The sequence below is a fragment of the Acanthisitta chloris genome, unplaced genomic scaffold (genome assembly GCF_000695815.1).
Source record: "Acanthisitta chloris isolate BGI_N310 unplaced genomic scaffold, ASM69581v1 scaffold23984, whole genome shotgun sequence".
NCBI lineage: Eukaryota > Metazoa > Chordata > Aves > Passeriformes > Acanthisittidae > Acanthisitta > Acanthisitta chloris.
In genome coordinates, this window is record NW_008670160.1 from 1,246 (window position 1) to 20,794 (window position 19,549).

The 19,549-nt window shown below is 47.5% G+C and overlaps 1 protein-coding gene across 1 annotated transcript; it reads left to right on the top strand.

The window, feature by feature from the left end:
- The first annotated feature begins 505 nt into the window (after positions 1-505).
- Positions 506-11,546, top strand: SRP68 (signal recognition particle 68kDa). The gene is made up of 15 exons (XM_009073584.1): positions 506-567; positions 1,095-1,208; positions 1,935-2,130; positions 3,058-3,140; positions 3,377-3,486; positions 3,838-3,920; positions 4,156-4,296; positions 7,437-7,535; positions 7,847-7,911; positions 8,208-8,367; positions 9,059-9,153; positions 9,383-9,512; positions 9,932-10,007; positions 10,447-10,499; positions 10,963-11,546. Exons 2-15 carry the CDS (start codon positions 1,147-1,149, stop codon positions 11,188-11,190), a joined length of 1,581 nt encoding a protein of 526 aa, XP_009071832.1. The 5' UTR covers positions 506-567; positions 1,095-1,146; the 3' UTR covers positions 11,191-11,546.
- The last annotated feature ends 8,003 nt before the right edge of the window (positions 11,547-19,549 follow it).

The window sequence follows — 19,549 nt, forward strand, 5'->3', positions numbered from 1 at the left end:
GATGAGGTTCTGTGGAGGCTGTTTCAGGAAGACAGCAGTGATCCTGTTCCATGTATTCCTGTTCTTTTCCTGGGATTTTTCAGGGAGATGGGATGTTTCAGGGCAGGAAAGCTTCTCCCCACCTCCATTTTGCCAACAAAACTGTGTCACAAGCATGGCTGGGGAGGAGGCTGTGCTAGCCTGGATGTGTCTCTTGGCACAGATTATTATCCCAGATGAGCTCTGGTGGCAGCAACACTTGTGGTTGTCTGCAGGAGGAGGTGCTTGAGGTACATCTCAGTCCTGGCCTTGAGGACAGTCAAGAGCTCTGAACTGAGCAGTGGAGTCATGAGGTGTTTTAGCACCATGAGTTCTCTGAGCTGTGTGTTTTCAGGAGGTTCTGGGGTGCCCCTCTGTCCAAAGTGTGTTTGCTTAATGGAACCTGTAGAGTTCCCTTCTGGTATTTTGGGGTGGAACTGGTGTCAGACTGTGCTGTCAGTGTGCCTTAACACGAGTCACAGTCCTGCAGATCGTGAAGGAATCGCAGCAGCAGCACGGGCTGAGGCATGGGGACTTCCAGAGGTACAGGTAAGCAGTGGGGGTGTCTGTGGGTTACTCCTGTGGCTTGTCTCACTTCGTTTAAAGTGTAAACCCATTGTAGCAGGCAGCAAAACCCCTCTGCCAAGTAAATCCCCCTGGCAGGTTGTTTCAGGTGAGGCTGTGCGCTGTTCCCCAGTTGCTGTGACATCCTGTGGCTGAGCCATGTAGGAGAGTGCAGACAGGCTCTTGTTTCTGCATTGCCCTTAAGATGTTGTGTGAGCACCTCTCTGATAATCATTATACTCCAGAACTGAGTGTAAACCAACTAGTAAGGAGAAGATCATCCTGATTTTTCAAGATCAGGAATTATTATGTGTCTTCTTACCTTTCTTCCTGTCTGTTATCCACTGCGTTACAGATAGTTTCTGAGCTACCTCTTACCACGTGGCAGAGATTCTTAGTTGTTAAGGCATTTCCTGTCACAGCCTTTAGTCCTTTCTTTCTGTTTGGAGAGAGCAGTAAACAGAAGCAGAGCTGTTCTTTGGCCAAACTGACTGTGGTTGTTTTTTCTTCAGGGGCTATTGCTCCCGCAGGCTCAGGAGGCTCCGGAAAACTCTCAACTTCAAGATGGGCAACAGGCACAAGTTCACTGGGAAGAAAGTAACTGAGGAGATTCTCTCAGACAGCAGGTACAGGGACGGGATGGAATGTTCACATGCGATCATGTGAACAAGTGGGAGAGGAGGTAGCAGCAACAGCCCCTTCCTTCTCTTCCCTCACAGCTGCTGAAATGGATTCTTTTCATAATCAGTAAATTCCTTTGACATTAGGGAGGAAGTGCTGATCCAGATCTCTTGCAAGGCAGCCGTGGGGATGCTGGTCATGGGAAAGGTGCAGCCAGCAAGGTTGTGGTTGGAGACTTAATCCCTTCCCTTTGGACAGAAATATTGGATTGCAGGTTTTACTTAGGTTTTCTAAATTTGGCAGAATGGTTGTCTGACTGAGCAGGTGGAGAGTAGCCAGGATTTTGGGCTCATTTCCCATATTTTAGGAATACTTGCAATGTCTGATGTCTCATATTTTCTCGTGGGGAAAAGAAAACATGATGCTGCATTCACCTGTGTTAAGAACATACTGAACCAGTTTGAGGAATGACCTAAAATGACAAATTTCTTGTCTTTGCAATGTCTGTGGTGCTGCAGAAGGGTAGCAAATTCTCTTCCTCAGTGAGGTAATTACATTTCTGAGTGAGAAACAGTAGAAACCAGTTAGGAATGATGCAACTCAGTGTGCTTAGAATGTAAAGAAATGAGAGCATTTACCTCTTACTGACCAAGCAGAACTTTTGTATCACGTTGCAAAGAACTCTTGTCTGAATATCATTATCTTTTCATTCATCATCCTCTGCCCTGTAGGTATTTGCTGCTGATCCTGATGGATGCAGAGAGGGCCTGGAGCTATGCCATGCAACTGAAGCAGGAGGCAAACACTGAGCCCCGAAAACGGTTCCACTTGCTGTCTCGGCTGCGCAAAGCCGTGAAACACGCGGAGGAGCTGGAGAGGCTGTGTGAGAGCAACAGGGTGGATGCCAAGACAAAGCTGGAAGCACAGGTAACCACTGGTACTTTGATTGGTTTGACAGCAGAAGCTGAAGAAGAAACCTTTGGGTTTGGAGTGAAGAGATAATTCTTATCTAGTAAAAGTAATTGAGGGAGACTAAGATGGTGCAAATCAACGTAAGGAACAGCCCATCTGTTGAGTGAGCTCTTTGTTAAATGCCCTGAAGTAGCCACCTAGAACACAGGACTTGTGGCTTCAGTGCCTTGGAGAAGAGCAGGCTCAGAGGTGACCTTATCACTCTCTACAACGACCTGGAAGGAGATTGTAGCTAGGTGGGGGTTGGTCTCTTCTCCCAGGCAGTGACAGGATGAGAGGACATAGTCTCAAGCTGTGCCAGGGGAGGCTTAGGTTACACATTACAAAGAATTTCTTGACAGAGAGGGTGATTAGACACAGGAAAGGACTGTCCAGGAAGGTGGTAGAGTCACCACCCCTGGAGGTGTTTAAGGAACGACTGGATGTGGCACTAAGTGCCATGGCCTAGTTGATATGGTGATGTTAGGTCATAGGTTGAACTTGATGATCTCAGAGATCTTTTCCAACCTTAATAATTCTGTGAAAACAGCAAGCAGCTGTGTGGTGACACCAGCCTCTTTGAACAAGGGGCTGCGGATTAAAACTGCCATTTTATAGCTTACTGCTGGGGAAAAAAAGTTTTGTGACATCAGTGGGCTGTGTTAATTGCATAACAAGCAAAAAAAATCTTTGCTTCCATCCCTTAGAAGTGCCAGTTAGAGAAAAAAAAAGGTGGGTAGCTGGTACTCTGTCATCCAGATCAGTTGTGTTCTGTGGGAAGCCCAAATGAAAAGGGCAAGGCTTAGTCACTCTCTGCAGGCATCTCAGCAGCTTTACTACTGGAGGGTGTACCCTTTAGGCTGTTGGTGTTGGGGAGGTAACTTTCCCTTGCTGTGTCTGCAGGCATACATGGCTTACCTCACCGGGATGCTGCGCTTCGAGCACCAGGAGTGGAAGGCAGCGATGGAGGCCTTCAACAAGTGCAAGTGAGTTCCCTCACTCTCCACCTTCTTTTAGTAAAGAGCATTGAATCAGTCTAGTGAGTTTATGTACAGTATGGACAGCAACTCTCTGAGTTGTTTAGTTACTTGTGTGCTTGACTGGGAGGTGCTGCTGAAGAGAGAACATCCTCCAGAGCATTCTGGCAGAGCAGATTCTTCCCTTAGGACAGCACCTGATAAATGACACACGCTGCAGTGTTAATACCTGTTCTTTGCTGTAGGACCATCTATGAAAAACTGGCCAATGCTTTCACAGAAGAACAAGCTGTGCTCTATAACCAGCGCGTGGAAGAGATCTCACCCAACATCCGCTACTGTGCCTACAACATTGGTAGGGAAAAGTGCCTCGTCTCCAGCAAAGAGCAAGGCTTGGTTACAGGAAAGGAGTGTTGGTTTAGTTTAGTGACACTGCAGTGGGTCCATAATATTTTGAGCAAATTCTGCACGTGTCTCAGGTCAGTTTAGCAATGGAGAAATAGCCTCATTTTGTAGCAGCACATGTGGTTTTGTATGTGAACAGGCAATAGCAGTTTGTGGTACTTTGCTTGTGAAAGGAGAGTGAAATTGAAAATTTATCCCCCTTGCCCCCAGATTGCTAGTATAAAATCTGTTGATTGGCTTTTCTGTATTACAATTTCTGAACTCAGATGGAAATATGATCTCAATTTGTTGATTCTCACAGGTGACCAGTCTGCCATGAATGAGTTGATGCAGATGAGGCTCAGGTCTGGTGGCACTGAAGGTCTTCTTGCAGAAAAACTGGAGGTAACTTATTTGCACCTTCAACTTGGAACATTCATGGACACTCTGCTGAGCATAAATACTGCTGCAGCAAACCATTCAAGAGCCAGAGCATAACAGAAGCAAACCTGGGCTCTGGGAAACAACACCTTGCTAAAAATCCCTTTGATTTCCAAATGTGAAGTCTAATGTGAATCCAAAGGGTTCCATTTTGGATCCCTTTGAGTTCAAGCTCCCAGGCTGAGTCTGTTCTCTGCAGGCACTGATCACCCAGACTCGGGCAAAGCAGGCAGCCACGATGAGTGAGGTGGAGTGGAGAGGGAGAACTGTTCCAGTGAAGATAGACAAAGTGAGGATCTTCCTGCTGGGGCTGGCAGACAACGAGGCAGCGATCGCTCAGGTAAAACCCCTCTGTCCTTCAGTGGGTGGTGTACTTGGATAAAAACCTTGGCATCATCTTTTTTTTTTTTCAGACTTGGGGTTGGAAGTGGGAATAGTGACTAAAACCCAAAGCTGAAGTGTCAGGTGGGGATAGTTCTTAGTCTGCTGAGTGGTATCCTGGGAGTGTAGTATTCCTGCTCCTTGGAACACTTCCCACAGGTGCGGCAGGGTGAGAACCATTCTTACCTGTAAGTCGGTTGGAAATGAAGGTTACCTTTTTAAGAGTATCTGGTTTTGAATGACTCTTCTAATTTCTTTAACCATTTTGCTCAAATGCTCCAACTTCAGAGGAGCCAAAAGAAGAAAGACACGTATTGACCACATTTTCTTCAGCAACAAAAAGCCATTTGCCAGGTGAAGCACTGCTGAGATTGATACCATTCTCTGACTTATGCCCTCAAAGGCAGGAAGAGGATTACTCAATGTTAGGATGTAAATTTCAAACCTAACAGTTCCAAAACACTTGCAGTGGCACATACTGTGCATGTCCTTGGTATCACAGCCTAATTTTCCACATGGGGCTTTTTCCTTGAAATGGTAAGCAGATGGTGTATCCTGCTTTTCCATGGCTGCATACACACTTACTGCTTGAAAAGGCAGTGAAAGGATCCTCAGTAACATCTGTTGCCACTAAAGATGGGCTTTTTGCAGCTTCAAAAACCTTTTAGCAGCAGGAGAATGATAATGATGAATGGAAATTTGAATGATAAAACAAAAACCCTACAAAGGGATAAGGCAGGAGCAGGGAGTAGTGTTGAGGAGATAGTGTGGGTGGGATAAACAGGATGTAGCTGAGCAGGAAACATGAGTGTTAACCATTCCTGTCTTAATGCCCTGCGCTGGGTGTTGCTGAGTTTAGTTTCAGGAGCACATGCTCGTGGCCAGCAGGTGGAAGTGCAGCTCAAGGTTCAGCCTTCCCTGCTTTAACAACCATCCTGCCAGGCTGGCAGTTGGACCTTTTCAGTGTACTTGCCCTCTAAAGCTGTGGCAGAACAGTGATCTAAATTTGTTTTCATCGTGCTCTGTGTTCCTTGGAACTAAAGAAGAGTTTTGTGGTAGCAGATCACAGCTGGTTCTGGCGAGAGCTGAGGGCACAGCAGCAGTGTTTGCATCCCCAGAGAGCTAAAACTTGGCCTATTGGAATTAGTTCTGTAGTTGTGTCAGCTGTGAGGGGCAGACCAGCTTCAGCTGAGTGTGCTGTGGTTCCTGGGATCCTTGGCACCTCTCTGTTGGTTTCCCTGAGTTGAAACCCTGACATAACAGCAGTGCCCTGCAGAGTTTGACTGGAAGCAAAGCCAGTCTGTTTTGTGTAAAAATGGAGTTTCTCAGTGTAGTTACCCCATTGCTTTCAGTGTCCTGTTGGTACTGGGAGAAACAGAACAAATAAACCAAGCTGAAATATGAATGCAAGTTTAAAATTGCTTATGTCAACCCTTTTGTACAGTTGAAGGCTTTGCTTCAAGGGCCCATTGGCTCTGAGCAAGTGGGAGTGAGAAGGCTGAAGGGCTGAGTGATGTAAGTTTGCCCCAAGGATTCTGTGCTCATCTCTGGACTGCAGGGAAGATGAGTGGTAATAACTCTAGAGATGTTACACAGTGGGTTAGAACAAAGTAAAAATGAGAACTGAGCACTTTTGAAAGTGTGTTCAGTGGGATCAGTTCCCATGATCCCTTTCAGATGAACCTGTGCTGTTTTGTCAGGACACTTGGATCACCAGCTGCAGCACTTGTGGCTCACTTTTATGATACCTGCCAAATCAGAACGTGTCTGTTTATGCACAGAATCAGCTTCAGGAGGTTTTGCTTCGAAAGGAAAGTCTTTGTTCTGTGGCAGGGCCCAGCCCTGCCCCTGTTTGTGCCTGACTGATGATCTGGCTGTGTCTGTTTTCATTTTTGTGCTCACAGTGAAGTTGCTGTGCTGCTCTGGGTGAGGTTGAGAATGCAGTCAGACTCGTCTCTGGTTATCCTCAGTAGTCAGTCCCACCTTAAAAATTCTTGCAGCAAATCTTAAATTAAAACCAGAAAAAAAAAAAAAACCCCAAACCCCAAAGCCACCTTCATCTCAAGATACCTGAGGCTTTGTGAGGGAGTAAAAATAACATTCCTTAATGGCTTTGCAGACGTGGGAGGTGGAGAGGCAGCAGCTGTTGAGCTCTGCTGAAGATAAACAACTGAGGGTGTTTTTAGACAGTTTTTATTCATTTGGACACTTGCAAATTTGTTGCAGTAAAGCTGATCTGCTGCTGCTACATGACATGGAAATGGTATAACAGTGCTGGTGCTCCTTGATCCTCCTGTGCTTGCTGAGTTGAGGTTTGTTTCTGGGCAGTTCTGAATCAGTGAGTCTTGCAATCCTCACCTGGTTACTGACTGGGAGCTGAGTTTGGGAGCTTGTTTAATTAGGTACATGATATGCCAGTGAATTAGGCAGAGATCAGGCTTCAACTTGTTTCTTGAAAGTTGTTTTCAAGTTCTGGTTTTGGGGCAGAAGGCCAAAAGTGCTTCATTTTCTTGACAAAACTTGTGGCGTCAATGGAAGAACACTGGGTCACTCCTGCTGCTAAAACACAGGGTTACTGTGAAATGTGCTGCAAACAGGCAAGTTATTGCCCCTGTGAGCATTGCAAGGGAGGGAGTGGAGAAAAGATAATCATCTACATGTTCTTACCACGTGAGAAAAATTAAATCAGCAGAAAAAGAGCTGTCTGCACTGGGAGTTTGCCAGTTCAACACTGCCCAGCTCTTCTGTTGCTGGGCCTTTCCCACAGGGCAGTCCTGTCACAGCTCTTCTGGGACCAGTGCAGGTGCCATCCAGGAAGGGGAAGGAGTTGCTGGGAAGGTATTTGGTGCAGAGATGAGACCATGAACTGTGTGTAGGCATTTAGTGCTGCTAAATTCTCAACCCTGAGCATATTCCACATGATTTCTGGCAGTTTGCCCCCAAGAATGTGTTGCAGACAGGAGCAGATTGGAGTTCCTGGATCTTCAAGCCATAATTTGGGAGAAGCTTTGTTTAATCTCAGTTAATTGATGCATCATGGGGCATAAAATACGAAAAATTTCTAATTTTTAATCTGTCTTAACTCTCCTTTGCTCTTAGGCAGAAAATGAGGAGACAAAGGAACGTTTGTTTGAGTCTCTACTCAGCGAGTGCAGAGATGCCATTCAGGCAGTGAGGGAAGATCTGAAACCAGACCAGGTAGGCAGCAAACATCACTGTTTGTGTTTTTAACCACAAGGTGTTTCTGTGGGGCTGATTTGTTACTGTTAAACCTGCTTGCCAGTAAAAGCTGCTGGGATTTCTTTAACAGAGCTGCAGAACAGTCACCTTTGAATTTACTCTCTTCAGAACTGGAGAGGGGGGAAGAGCTGTGTAGAAACCCTTCTTTTTCCTGGAAGTTTGTTACAGCTTCCATGGTTACCCAAACCTTGAGTTGTTCCTGTATTTTTCTTCCCTTGGCTGCCAGTTTTAAGTAAATCATGCAGTGTTTTGTCTCCCAATTTCCACAGAAGCAACGAGAACACTCTCTGGAAAATGATTCTGGGAAGGTCTCCAACATCCAGTACTTACACAGGTAATAGGCAAACATTGCTGCTCTGTCCCAGTGTGAAGAAATTATGTGCTTGGGTCAACGCTTTATTTTTGTTTGATTTTGCTTTATGGGCCTTTTGTTCTGGGCCTCTCAGATCTCCAAAGATGACTGTAAGGATAAGGATCTGACTCAAGAACATTTTAGTCCAGACTCACGTTGACCTTCCAGATGTTTTTTTTCCCACTAGTAACAGCTTAGTCTGGGGGAGGAGGTTTTCAGAATAAAGAGTAATGTCTGAGTAGCTCTGACTAATGGTACTTTATCTTGTTCCTTGGCAGTTATTTGACTTACATCAAGCTGTCCACAGCCATCAAGCGCAATGAGAGCATGGCCAAGGCCCTGCAGAAGGCTCTGCTGCAGCCACAGCGCTCGGACGAGGACGGCAAACGCACACCGCGGCCACAGGACCTCATCCGCCTCTATGACATCATCCTGCAGGTAATGCCAGGCCAGTCCTTCCATCTTCCCAGAGATTTGGTGCCAAGAGTTCCTCTAGACAGCACAGCAGTGCAAGGGAACTGCCTGTGAAGTCTGAGGAGCAGCTGGGTAGCTACCTTGAAGGTGGTTCAATGGTTGGACTTGGTGGTCTTCAAGATCTCTTCCAACCTTGATGATTCTGTGGTTCTAACATTGACATGAAGCACAAAACCTCTTCTAGCTGTGAGCAAAACATGCTGCTTGGATGGGTCTCCTAATACAGTTTTCAAATAGTCTTTCTGACTGTTTTCTGCAGCACTCTCTTCGCTGCTTTAGATTTTGCTGGGCAGCTAAAAATACTTGTTCTCCATAAGCAGTTCCTCAATTTCTCCCATAAGTTTTCTATTAGCTATGTGGCTGTAGCAGTTGGGAGTGGGAAAGGGAAATGCCTTATGAAAGAATTAGTTCATGTGAAATCTGAGGAGGCTTTGTCCTAATTCCTGTTTGTGTCAGGAAATCTGTCCTGAGGGCAACTTGCCCAAGTTTCAATGAGAGTCCTTCACAAGGGTAGAAAACTGATAATTAGAAAACTGGAAACTATTTCCATGGGAGTGTACTGTTGACTTGTCAAAAGGGACAGCTTTCTCTTACTCCAGCAGATTCCAGAGGAAAATAATGCCTGCATGTGTTACTCTGCCTCTCTTTTGGACAGAACCTCGTGGAACTGACACAACTTCCTGGCCTAGAAGAGGACAAGAACTTCCAGAAAGAGATTGGATTGAAGACACTTGTGTACAAAGCTTACAGGTGACTGAGAACAGGTTTTCTCTAGCACACATGACATCTTCAAAGGTTGTAATTCCAAGCTCTGTGTGCTGTACAAGCCTTGGATGCAGTTTCCTCTGCCCTTCTGGGAAATAGAGACTGGATGCTAAGGGCAAACTGTCCAGTGCTACTTAAGGATATCTCCTGTCATTTGAGCTGGCAAAAGGTATGGATAGCAAACACATCAGGAATCAGCTCTTTACTGTTGCAGGTGTTTCTTCATTGCCCAGTCCTATGTCCTGGTGAAGAAATGGAGTGAGGCTCTTGTGTTGTATGAGAGAGTGCTGAAATATGCCCGTGAAGTTCAGTCAGGAGCTGGAGCTCATAGGAACAGCTTGAAGGTAGGAGCCCAATCCTGTGTGTGGAAGGGAACTGAAGTCTGTGAAGAAGCTCTGTACACTATGCATTGTTAATTAGTTGTCAGGCCATTACAATTCAAGACTGATCTTTAAGTAGGGGAGGGAGTAATACTCATTACAGCAGAGACTTTCTAGTGCTGTGGGAACACTTCAGGTGGCCACTTGCCTGGGAGGAGAGACAGACTTGCTGTAACAACACCAAAGCAATTTACCATCTCTTCTCACATGTGCATTTTCTCTTCTACAACTTGTGTAGTGCCAGAAGCACTGCAGCTTTTTTCCTTCTGGGAAAATTTATCGGCATTAGGAGTTAACTTCTTAGTTCTTACTTTGACAGATTTTGTCTTTGCTCTAACTTTGGCACGTTTCAGGCTCTCAAATAATTTTCTCTAATGCCCTAGGAACTGCCTGATGTTCAGGAACTGATCACTCAAGTCAATGCAGAGAAATACTCCTTGCAAGCAGCAGCTATATTAGGTGAGTAACCAGCTGTACTAGAGCTCTGCTCTAATGTATCTTGAGTAATTCCTCTGCAGCTACTTCAGTCATTTCATTTCTGAAATGCCAAATGTTTTCCCACTTCACTCTGATTCATGCAGGCTTTGAAAAACTAATTTTTTCCCTCAATTCTAGCTTCTAGCTGTGTGTAGTGCAGGTAGGCAGGCAGTGACTGGACACTTGACATCTTCCTCCCTGCCCAGAGGTGCCAAAACCCTTCATGGGGATGTGCATCTGTTTTGGGAACCTGCACAGAACAGCTGAGTGTTGATTTTTTTGCTGCAAACAAGTTGACCTTTCTCATCCCAGTTTTGCCTGGCTGAGAAGACCTGCTTAGGGGCAGCTGGCTCCTGAGAATATCTTTCTCTGTGCCAGGGTCTAGCTTATTATTCTTACCACTTTTTCTTCCATTTTGCAGATGCAAATGATCCTCATGAGACTGAGTCTCCATCTCAGGTCAAGGATGGCAAGGTAAGAGCCAAGAGCTCAGGCAGATTCCAGCAGTGCTCTTAGGGAACATCACCTTTAACTGTTACCTGAGTGTCTCTCACAATTCGTGGAATTGTCACACTGATCATTTGGTCAGGACTGGTGTATTTAGGAGATTTTATTAGGCTTGTTTTCCTTCTGCATGTGCTGAAGGTCCCTGGCACAGTGGGGTTCTTTGGGTGGGAGCTGGGTGGCTGCTTGCAGCTTCTAGTCTGGCATCTCTTTATTAAGCTTTCTCCCTTTCATGGGAAGGTTTTCCAGGGATCCTGCAGCCATGGGGTTCAAATTTGACAGGAGTTGAAATAATTTTCAAGGGCTCAAGCTGCCACACAAGGGAACTTCAGTTTCTGTTGTCTTTGCTGCTCAATCCTCTGTGCTTGTTTGACCCCTGTCAGCTTTGATGTGACATGTGTTTAACTTGTGCTTCTGCCTTGGTCTCTTTCAGCCACTCTCAGAACGGTTTGAGACTTTCTGCCTGGATCCTTCCCTTGTCAGCAAGCAAGTCAGCCTCGTGCACTTCCCACCAGGCTTCCAGCCCATTCCATGCAAACCCTTGTTCTTTGACCTGGCCCTTAATCATGTTGCTTTCCCACCTCTGGAGGACAAGGTGGAGCAGAAGGCCAAGAGTGGCCTCACAGGATATATAAAGGGCATTTTTGGATTCAAAAGTTAACCAGGACCCCCCAGAGGATCAGAGGTTTTATTCTGTATTGAAGGAAAAGCTCCAAGAGGTTCTAGGACACAAATACCTGCACCTGAAACCAACAGAGGGAAGTTTTATCACCTTCTTCCCTGTGTCCTGTGTATATGTCTGTGCACTCACATTCTCTCCCAGTTTATAAAAGACAAACAGTTATTCAGAAACAAATGTACACTAGAAATAGATGAAAATAACTTGGAGCACAGAGATTCCATTCTGCTTGGAGAAGTTTTGTGACCAGTGGCCCATTCAGGGCCTGTACATACCTACTTACCATGGACCAGGGCATAGATATAATTTGATTCCTCCCTCTGCCCCATAATTTGACACTAAATTTGGTATTTTGGTCTAGAAATCTGGATATGATGGGGAAACAGAGGCAAAAGGAGAAGCAGAACTAAACCAGCAAGGTGAGGCCACTACAGGATTGCTGTGGAACGGTAGCCAAAGGGGTTACTTCTCCTTTCCTTTTGAGTCCCAGAAACTTGTGTGTTTTAAAAACTGTAACATTCAGAGATGACAAAACAGAGCCTCTTATCAACAAGGATGGCAAATACCAAATGTCAGTGGTTCCCCCAGCTGTGGTGGGTGAATCTGGGCCAGTTGTATCCTCCTTTACTCATACACATGTTCTGTTAAATACCTAAATACAGTATAGAACCTATTCCTACAAGGATTTTCCTGGGAAGCTAACTTCATGAGTGGCTTTAGAAACAGCTACTTGCTCGTAATGGGAAGTTGGGTCTCTCCATGTTCGTTTTGTCTCTGATCTAAACTTTGCCTGAAAACAAGATGATCTTTTTCTGGAGTTCATCTGTTGCTTTGTCCTTTGTCCTACACACAGAGTGATGAATAAGGAGCAGGAGAGCAGTAGGTTTTGAGGGATAAATCATCTCTGTCATGCCAGACAGCTATTTTTATAAAGCACCAGGTGCCGTGGTGATAGGCACTTGGAAAATGCAGGTAATTTCCTAACTGTGATCACTGAAACAGGTAAAAACCCCACAGCACATGGGCAGAATTGTTCCTAAATAAAGTATCTGGAAGTTTCCACCAGCACTGTGTAGGTTCTCACTCAGCCTGTCGCTGGAAGGTGAAGCAGCAGTTTGTCCTGGCTGCCTGAACTCCTGCACTGCTTGTCTGGACTTTGTATTGCTTCTCCATTTTTAGGCATTGGAGTTCATGGGGTTGGGAACAGAAGGATTTTTGTTGTCATAGGAGTTTTCCATGCAAGGTGCATGTCAGATGAATGGGGGGGAATTAGAAACCCATGGTTTTGCTAGGAATGTTTGCTTCTTTGTTCCAAGTTGTTCTGGTTTGTGAGTTCTCAGCGCACAGAAGGACTCTGTACTTTCAAGAGGACTCTGTGCTCAGAACAAGGTAAGAGAAGAAGGAGTTTGTGTTTAATGTTTGCAATATGGAAACAAAATGGGAATTTCTGCTGTTGTAGCGAATTCCATTTGCCTCTGGATGCCAGGAGGAGTTTTACAGGAGAAAGGGAAAGCGTAGAGCTAAAAGAAATGTGGAAGACTCTATTCATCAGGTGACAGTTTCTAGAAAACATGGTCTTGACTGGCAGGTTTCTCTGCCCCATAAAGCTCATTCCCTTTTAGGTAAGGAAAGGCCACACAATAACCAGCACAGGCATCACCTGGTTGATGTTTCACAGTATTTCCTCCCTTGTCCATCCATCTGAGCTGCTCTTCCCTTCTCACCTTTTGTGTCAAATCACTGAGAACTTGTCCTGTTTGGTTTGCACACCAAACTCCTTTTTGCTCTCCTGCCACACATCTCTCTGGTGCCTGGATGGATTCCAGGGAAACTTGTACTGCAGCCGCTTGCTAGTCAGTTACTGTGACACAAATCTAAGAGCAATTGGCCTCTTTGTGCCAAACATCTTTTGACAGAGAACTGATTAGTTGAACACAGATAAGAAATTGGAAAACAATGAAGTTTTATTCCTGACCTCTGAGGCATGGAGTTTGTGTAGTTTGGAGAACTCCCAGCACTCTGCCCTCCAAGCATTCAGAGGATCAAGGTCACACCATCACCTGGAGCTAGTGAACCCCTGGAGAATGGCCACTTAGTTCTGGAGGAGGATCTTCTGCCCCAAGGCTCAGATAACACCACTTTGAGGTGACTTAGCTTGTTTGTTTTGGTGTAATGTTAGTGGAAAGTGAGTGCAGTGAGGTTTGTCAGCAGTGGTGTGGCCTAAGTCACGTGGAAGGTGCTGATGGGGCACTGGGAAAAAAAAATCTAAATATTTAAAAAGTGAAAAGATAGTTATTTAAGTGACCTGCATGATGCAGACCAGACCCACAGAGGGAACAACACAAGCAGGCGAAGGGTCTGATGTGGTGAACAAACCAACTCCCCTGGAGCTGCCAGGTGTGTGCTGTGCCTGGAACAGCCAGGGCAAGGTGCAGAGTGCTGGTGTATGGAGCTTGGGAACCTGCTTCCTTATAAACCTGCTTCCCTGGAAACCTGTACTGTGCTGCTCTTTCATTGCTGCTTGTTTAAAGTGTTTGCTCTCTTTCCATGAATTAATTGGCAAGCAGGACACATGATTGCCCTCAGAACAGGAAACTCCAGCAGAATGGTCAAGAGCATTGCTTTCAATCAACTTTTCCTATGGAGAATCTTTGGAATTAGCACTGGAATTTTAATTACAGGCTGAGCTAGCTATGCCTGGTGCCATTGCATCTATTAAAATAGGGATGAGATGTACATTTTTGGGAGAAGATGCATCTGCTGAGGGATGTCTGTGCTTCCTAGCTCTTGTTAACTGCCCTATTAGCACAGGTACCCCGTGGGGTTCAGCCAGGGTGTAAATGGGGAGTTTGCTCACTTAAAGGAGTGATTTGATGTGCTATTGACTCTCTATGGCTGCTCCTCTTTTTCTTCAGGATGGGATTGAGGTGAGTTTTCCTGAAAAAAAAAGCTCTTTCTGCTCCAGGCAGGAGGGATGCATGGTGGGTGCCCCCAGTGTACAATGGAAAGCTGCAGGAGGAAGGATCTAGCAGAGTAGGAAGCAGACTGTGATCCCAACAGGTACTTGGGAGCACGATGAGAAAGGGCTTTTCCTTGGCAGGAAAACCGACCTCCAGCTGTTCTTGTCTGAAAACAGCAATCCATCCTGAAGAAGAAGGTGTGCTCTGAGCTGTCCTGGGGCTGCAGCAGGAGCAGCAGCTCTCCTGGCTGCTCTGCCTTCTCCTCCCTCCCCTGCTCCAGGCTGAGGAAGTGCTGTATCTGCAGCTGCCTGTGCAGCCCAGCTCAGAGACAGGGGTCACTGCTCAAGTCCCTCTGCTTCCTGGGCCCTGTCCTGCCTCCCCTTCAGCCCTGGGTTGGTGTCTGACTCTGCTGGGGGCTGATCCTGCAGCAGTTCAGGACGCACCTCCAGCTGAGGTTCGTGCTGCGCTCTGCTGTCTCTGGCTGAGCAGGTTTGAGAAATGCAGCTGCTCCCTGACCCTCTCTCTCCCTCTGGGTGAGGTCTCCTTAGCCTGACTGTGCTGCTTTGTGTGAGGAGAGGCTCAGTCCTCTGCTGTCCTGCTGCTAAGCCAGCCAAGCTGTTGGTTGGGTGACTGCTGCAGTCACTTGTCTCATGGAAGTGGATCACGGTGGGATTTGGGTGGGGACACAGCAGGGGAGTCTTTGCTCCAGAGCATCCAGCCCAAATCCCTGGAGTATCCTCACTCTGTGTTTATTTGCATTGAGGATTTACTTTGTGCACTGCTGAGTGACTGATCAGAGCCTTTCTCGGTGCTGAGGGACAGATTACAGTGTTTGGGTTAGAGCGGTGTGGGAAGGAGGTGGCTGTGTCCATCCCCAGCCCTTCCCTGGGCTGCTGCAAGTAACCTGGGGTGAAAACCTTCCCACCTCTGGCCTAAAAAGCAGTAATGTCTCAGAGGGGGAGGTTTAAAACCACTTTCAAATGGCATTATTTGCATGTTTGTTGTGTGCAGGTGGCCCTGGGTGCAGCTTTCATGTTCTCCAGTGCCATCACATTCAAATCCAGAGCCAGGGCCACAGGTGTACTTGGCATTTCTAGACACTGCCACGCTGGGATCTTGGGCAAACTCTCCACTGCTGGGCACCCGAGGTGTTGAGGTTATTAAACTTCTTGCTGTGGAAATAATCTTGTCGCGGTGGTGTCCGTGCACAGCACAGACACAGCAGTTTGCCTGAGGCTCACACGCTGTGCATGAGGATTAGTGACTCTCATCCCAGCCCCTGGTCAGTCCAGGGAGCAGTGCTGGGGCTGTGGTGCCCGAATGACTGAAGAGCAGCATCAAAGCCTCTGAATTACCTTCAGTGCTTGCCTTTTTCCACAGAAGCAGGAGAACGTCTAATTTTCTCAGAGCGTCAAATTAAGTCAGGGAAGGTGAGGTCTGGCCATGCAGAATTAGCTGTGGCAGACAGATTCATCCTGCTCTGGTCTCTCTGCCTGTGACACACAAGCACTTGCTGCTGAATCAGGCAATAGCAGCTCAAGAACGGAGCTTTGCAGGAGGTTCATGTGTAACTGAAGAGCCCTTGGGGCTCTGGGCTGGCAGGCTGCAGTTTGGGGTATGAGCACCCCTGGCTCAAATGTTCCTGGCTGCCCCTGCACCCTCTGCCCCTGCAGATGGACTGGGAGGTGGTTTGCAGGGGCTGTCACTGCTCTGTCCCTTGCCATGGTCACCCTGGAGAGGTTTGTTTCCTCTCCCTGCTAGCCCTGGGCTGCAAGCAGAGCCCTTCCAGGAGAGCTTGGTTTGGTTTGGTGGTGTCTGAATGTATGTTCCTTCCTAGCTGATGTGTGCTATGGTGTGTGAGTACCCTCCTTCCTAAGGGCTTTCAGGTCTTGCTAAATAGGATTCTCCAGCTTGGACCCCTCTCTTCTGAGTGCCTGATCCTTCACTCAGCTCTTTATATCAAGGTCAGAGGTTTTTCTCCCAAGCAGGTGAGCTGTGAGCTGTCCTAGTGTACAGATTTCCTCTGACCAACACCTGCAATGGACCATCCTGCAGGTATTTTTTCACAGGGTCTTTGGGTTGCACCTGTGTGCAGCCCAGGAGATATAGAGGAGGGCAAACCTGTCCTCCTGTTTGACTTTCTGGACCCGTTGCCTGGTACTTTATCCCAGTGTTCCCAGAGGCAGTCCCTCCTCCAGGGCACTGCATTTGGGCAAAGCAGCTATTCTGGGGAAATGTGAAAGAAACACCCAAAAGTTCTGATTTCCCACCGTCATTCATTCCATGGGTGGCTTCTCCAGCTGTGTTGTGTGTGTGTCAAGGTTGGCTTTCCAGGCAGGTGTTTAATTACCTCATTGCCTGGTTAATGATTCAGGATACATCTAGTTCAGATCCAATCTCCCTGTTTGGGAGCAGCTCCCTTCAGCCCTGTCACTGGATAATAAAGCCAAATTTGCAGGCTTCGTCCTGTAAGTTATAAACAAGTTTTCCAGACAAAGTGTCCTGAGAATCTGCCATTAGTGGATTTATTTGGTGCTATTACAGCCTTGCTAATCCTCTGGGGAGAGGAAAATGAGGCTAACGCTTAGCTGCTGTAGGGATGTCCTGCTCCTTACCTCTAGGGCTTGAACTCAGAAGAAGCTGCAGGATGCTGGAATGAGCCTGGAGAGGCAATGGGCTGGGAAGCAGGCAGGTCCTTTTGATGTCTGAAGGGTCTAGGGATGAGTAGTCCATAACAGCCCTGGGACTGAGCTGTTAACGAGGCGGCGTGGTGTGAATGTCCTCTGTACTTAGAGAGAGACAAAGGAGCAGGACCAGGACTTCTTATTCGTGCCATGCTGGATTTGGCTGCCTCTGGTTTCTGGGAAAAGGTCCCTTGGTGCTGAGCCAGCTCTGCAGCCACAGCCCCCTGACCCCTGCTGACCCTGGCAGGGTGCTGACCCCAGCCCTGACACAGGAAACTTTAATGGGTCTTAAACTGACCTGCAGGGAGAAGTGCCAAGTGACTTTGCACTTCTCTGCTTATCAGTTGGTAAAGATAAGGCAAAGCAAAACAAGGTTTGTGGACTGAGTAATTTTAGGCTTAAGAAAATCCAGTGTCCTGTTCTCCTAGTGGAGTGGCAGTTTTTTCAAGCTGTTCTCAGGCTCTGGAGTTTCACTTTGGCTTGTATGAAAACTGGTCCACAAGGAGGACAAAGGGCTGGGGTAAGAATTGTATGAAATATTCCATCCTTGGTGGCAAAAGGAGGGTGATGGCTCTGATACCTCCCAGGGTGGTGAGTGTCTGGGAGCTCCTGACTCCCATGGCTGTTCTTCATGCTCTGCTTGGCTTTGGAGACCCTCAGGAGGGTTTTCCCTCTTGCTGAAGACAGCTCAAGTCTACAGCCTCCATCTCCAGTCAGCAAGACCATGTATCATTTGTAAGTCTTGGCCTGGGCTGGCTGCAGCTGCCAGTCCTGTTGCCAAACAGCATCTCCACACAGCAGAGCATCCATCACAGATGCAGAGGGCTTGCTGGGGATGTGGTAGTGGGCACTGCCAGACAGGGAAGTTGGTGAGATAAGCCCTTGGTTTCACGTGGTGCAAATAGGTGTGATCATGAGCAGGAACTTTACAGGGTTGAGGAGATGCCTGAACTCTTCCCTAGGTGTTTTATGAAGAAATCAAGGCTGTTTCTGAGTGTATTGAAGACCAAACTCCAACCACTCCCTGCATCTGTGCTCACTGATGGTTCTTGTGCTGCTCCTCCTACATTTCAATGGTTCAGTTTGTTGTAAAGGTCCTTTCCTTGCTCTGCTGTAGCATGACAACTCTAGAGAGTCATTTAGGCCCTTAAAAGTGGAGTTTTCCCTGCAGTGTCTGACCAGGAGCAGCTCTGGGTGGTGCAACATGAGAAGCTTGTGCATTGCTTTGCTTTTGGCACATCACTTTCCAGGAGGATGACCAAGAATGAAGTTCAAAGCAAGGAGGTGAAGTGGAAAGAAAACTCATCTGGAGGACAGGTTTGCAGAAGGTGTTCAGGAGGGGAGGGGAGAGGCACAGAGGAGGCAAATATGTTGTCAGCCAGGAGGGCAAATGGTCTTCAAAGGTAATAGTGAATCATTTATGGGTCATATTAACCTGCCACCTCCTCTGTAAAAGCTTAACAGAGGGCCCAGCCTGATAAGGTAGGCACTAACATCCACTAACCTCTGCCTCTGCCAGTCTCTTACGAAAGTTTAGCCCAGGATTGTTCCTGAAATCTTCCTTCCCTGAAATGCTACCTGCTCACCAAGGCCCTCTACGCAGCCCTGCCTGCTATCTGTCCCTGCAGGCAACCTGCTCAGCTGTGTGAGCAGCAAGAGGCATCTGGTTGTGTGACTGCTCTGTAAAACCAGGCATCTGCATCCTGGCACAGCTCCCGGCTACTGGGATAAATCCTGTTCTGGGAAACAAATAAAATGATTAGGATATGACTTCCCATGCCATCTCCTGTTGTGTCTGGAGCCCTGCTGGAGCAGCCAGCCCCAGGTCTGTACCCCCAGGAGGTATGTCTCTGCCCCCAAAGTGAGCTCTAGCCCAGCTAGGGACCTGTCTGGGCAGGACACAACCTGCTCTTGGATCAGCTTTGCCTGTGGATCAACAGCAGCATTTCACAGCTGATCCACCTGGAATGACATGAACGCTGTCCACCCCAGCACATCTCCCCACGGGTGATCTCCCCTGGGCTGTGCCAGCTGCAGCATCAGGGAGTTTAGTCCCTGTTGCAGCACGGAGTGGAGATAGAGCTGAGGTTGGGGCTGCCTGCCTGGGGTGGCTGGGAGATGGGAAACCCTTGGCAATGCTGTTTGGATAGTCTTGGAGACCTGTGCATAGGTTTTCAGCTGCAGAGGGGCAGGTATGTCTGGGGGCAGTCCTGCCTGGGGTTTTGGGCTCAGGTCCAAGTGCCAGACACAGCTGTGTAGGTGGCTCTGGTGCAGAACTGGTCGAACTGGTCTCCTTGCCTGTTGCTTCTTGCAGGGTCTGGGTTAACCACTGTGCTCTGCCCTGGCACGGCTGGGGCTGGTCTGAACAAAACCTGCTGAGGATCTGCAAGTGACCTGGGCTGAATCCAGCAGTGCCTGTCACAAGTGTTCTCCTAGGATTCTTGCAGTGGCATTCCCTTCACCTGTGCAGGTCCTGGTGGCTGTCACAGGGTGGTTGGGGAGATGGGCCCTTGGTTTTACTTGGTGCAAATATGGGTGATAACACGGGGGAGGCTGAGCTGGCAGCAGCAGAGCATCCCTCACGTGCCACAGGCACTGGGCTGCAGCAGAAACTTCTGGGCTGGATGTGGTGGCAGAGCTGCTGGGCTGGCAAGACCCATCACCCCAGAGCTATCCTTGGCTCTTTCTATGGCTTTT

Excerpts from the sequence above, each read along its gene's own strand:
- SRP68 (XM_009073584.1), top strand. The coding sequence starts at position 1,147 with ATGGGCAACAGGCACAAGTTCACTGGGAAGAAAGTAACTGAGGAGATT. Across the intron at positions 3,141-3,376 it reads GAGGCCTTCAACAAGTGCAA|GACCATCTATGAAAAACTGG; the intron begins GTGAGTTCCCTC and ends TCTTTGCTGTAG. Across the intron at positions 7,536-7,846 it reads AAGATCTGAAACCAGACCAG|AAGCAACGAGAACACTCTCT; the intron begins GTAGGCAGCAAA and ends CAATTTCCACAG.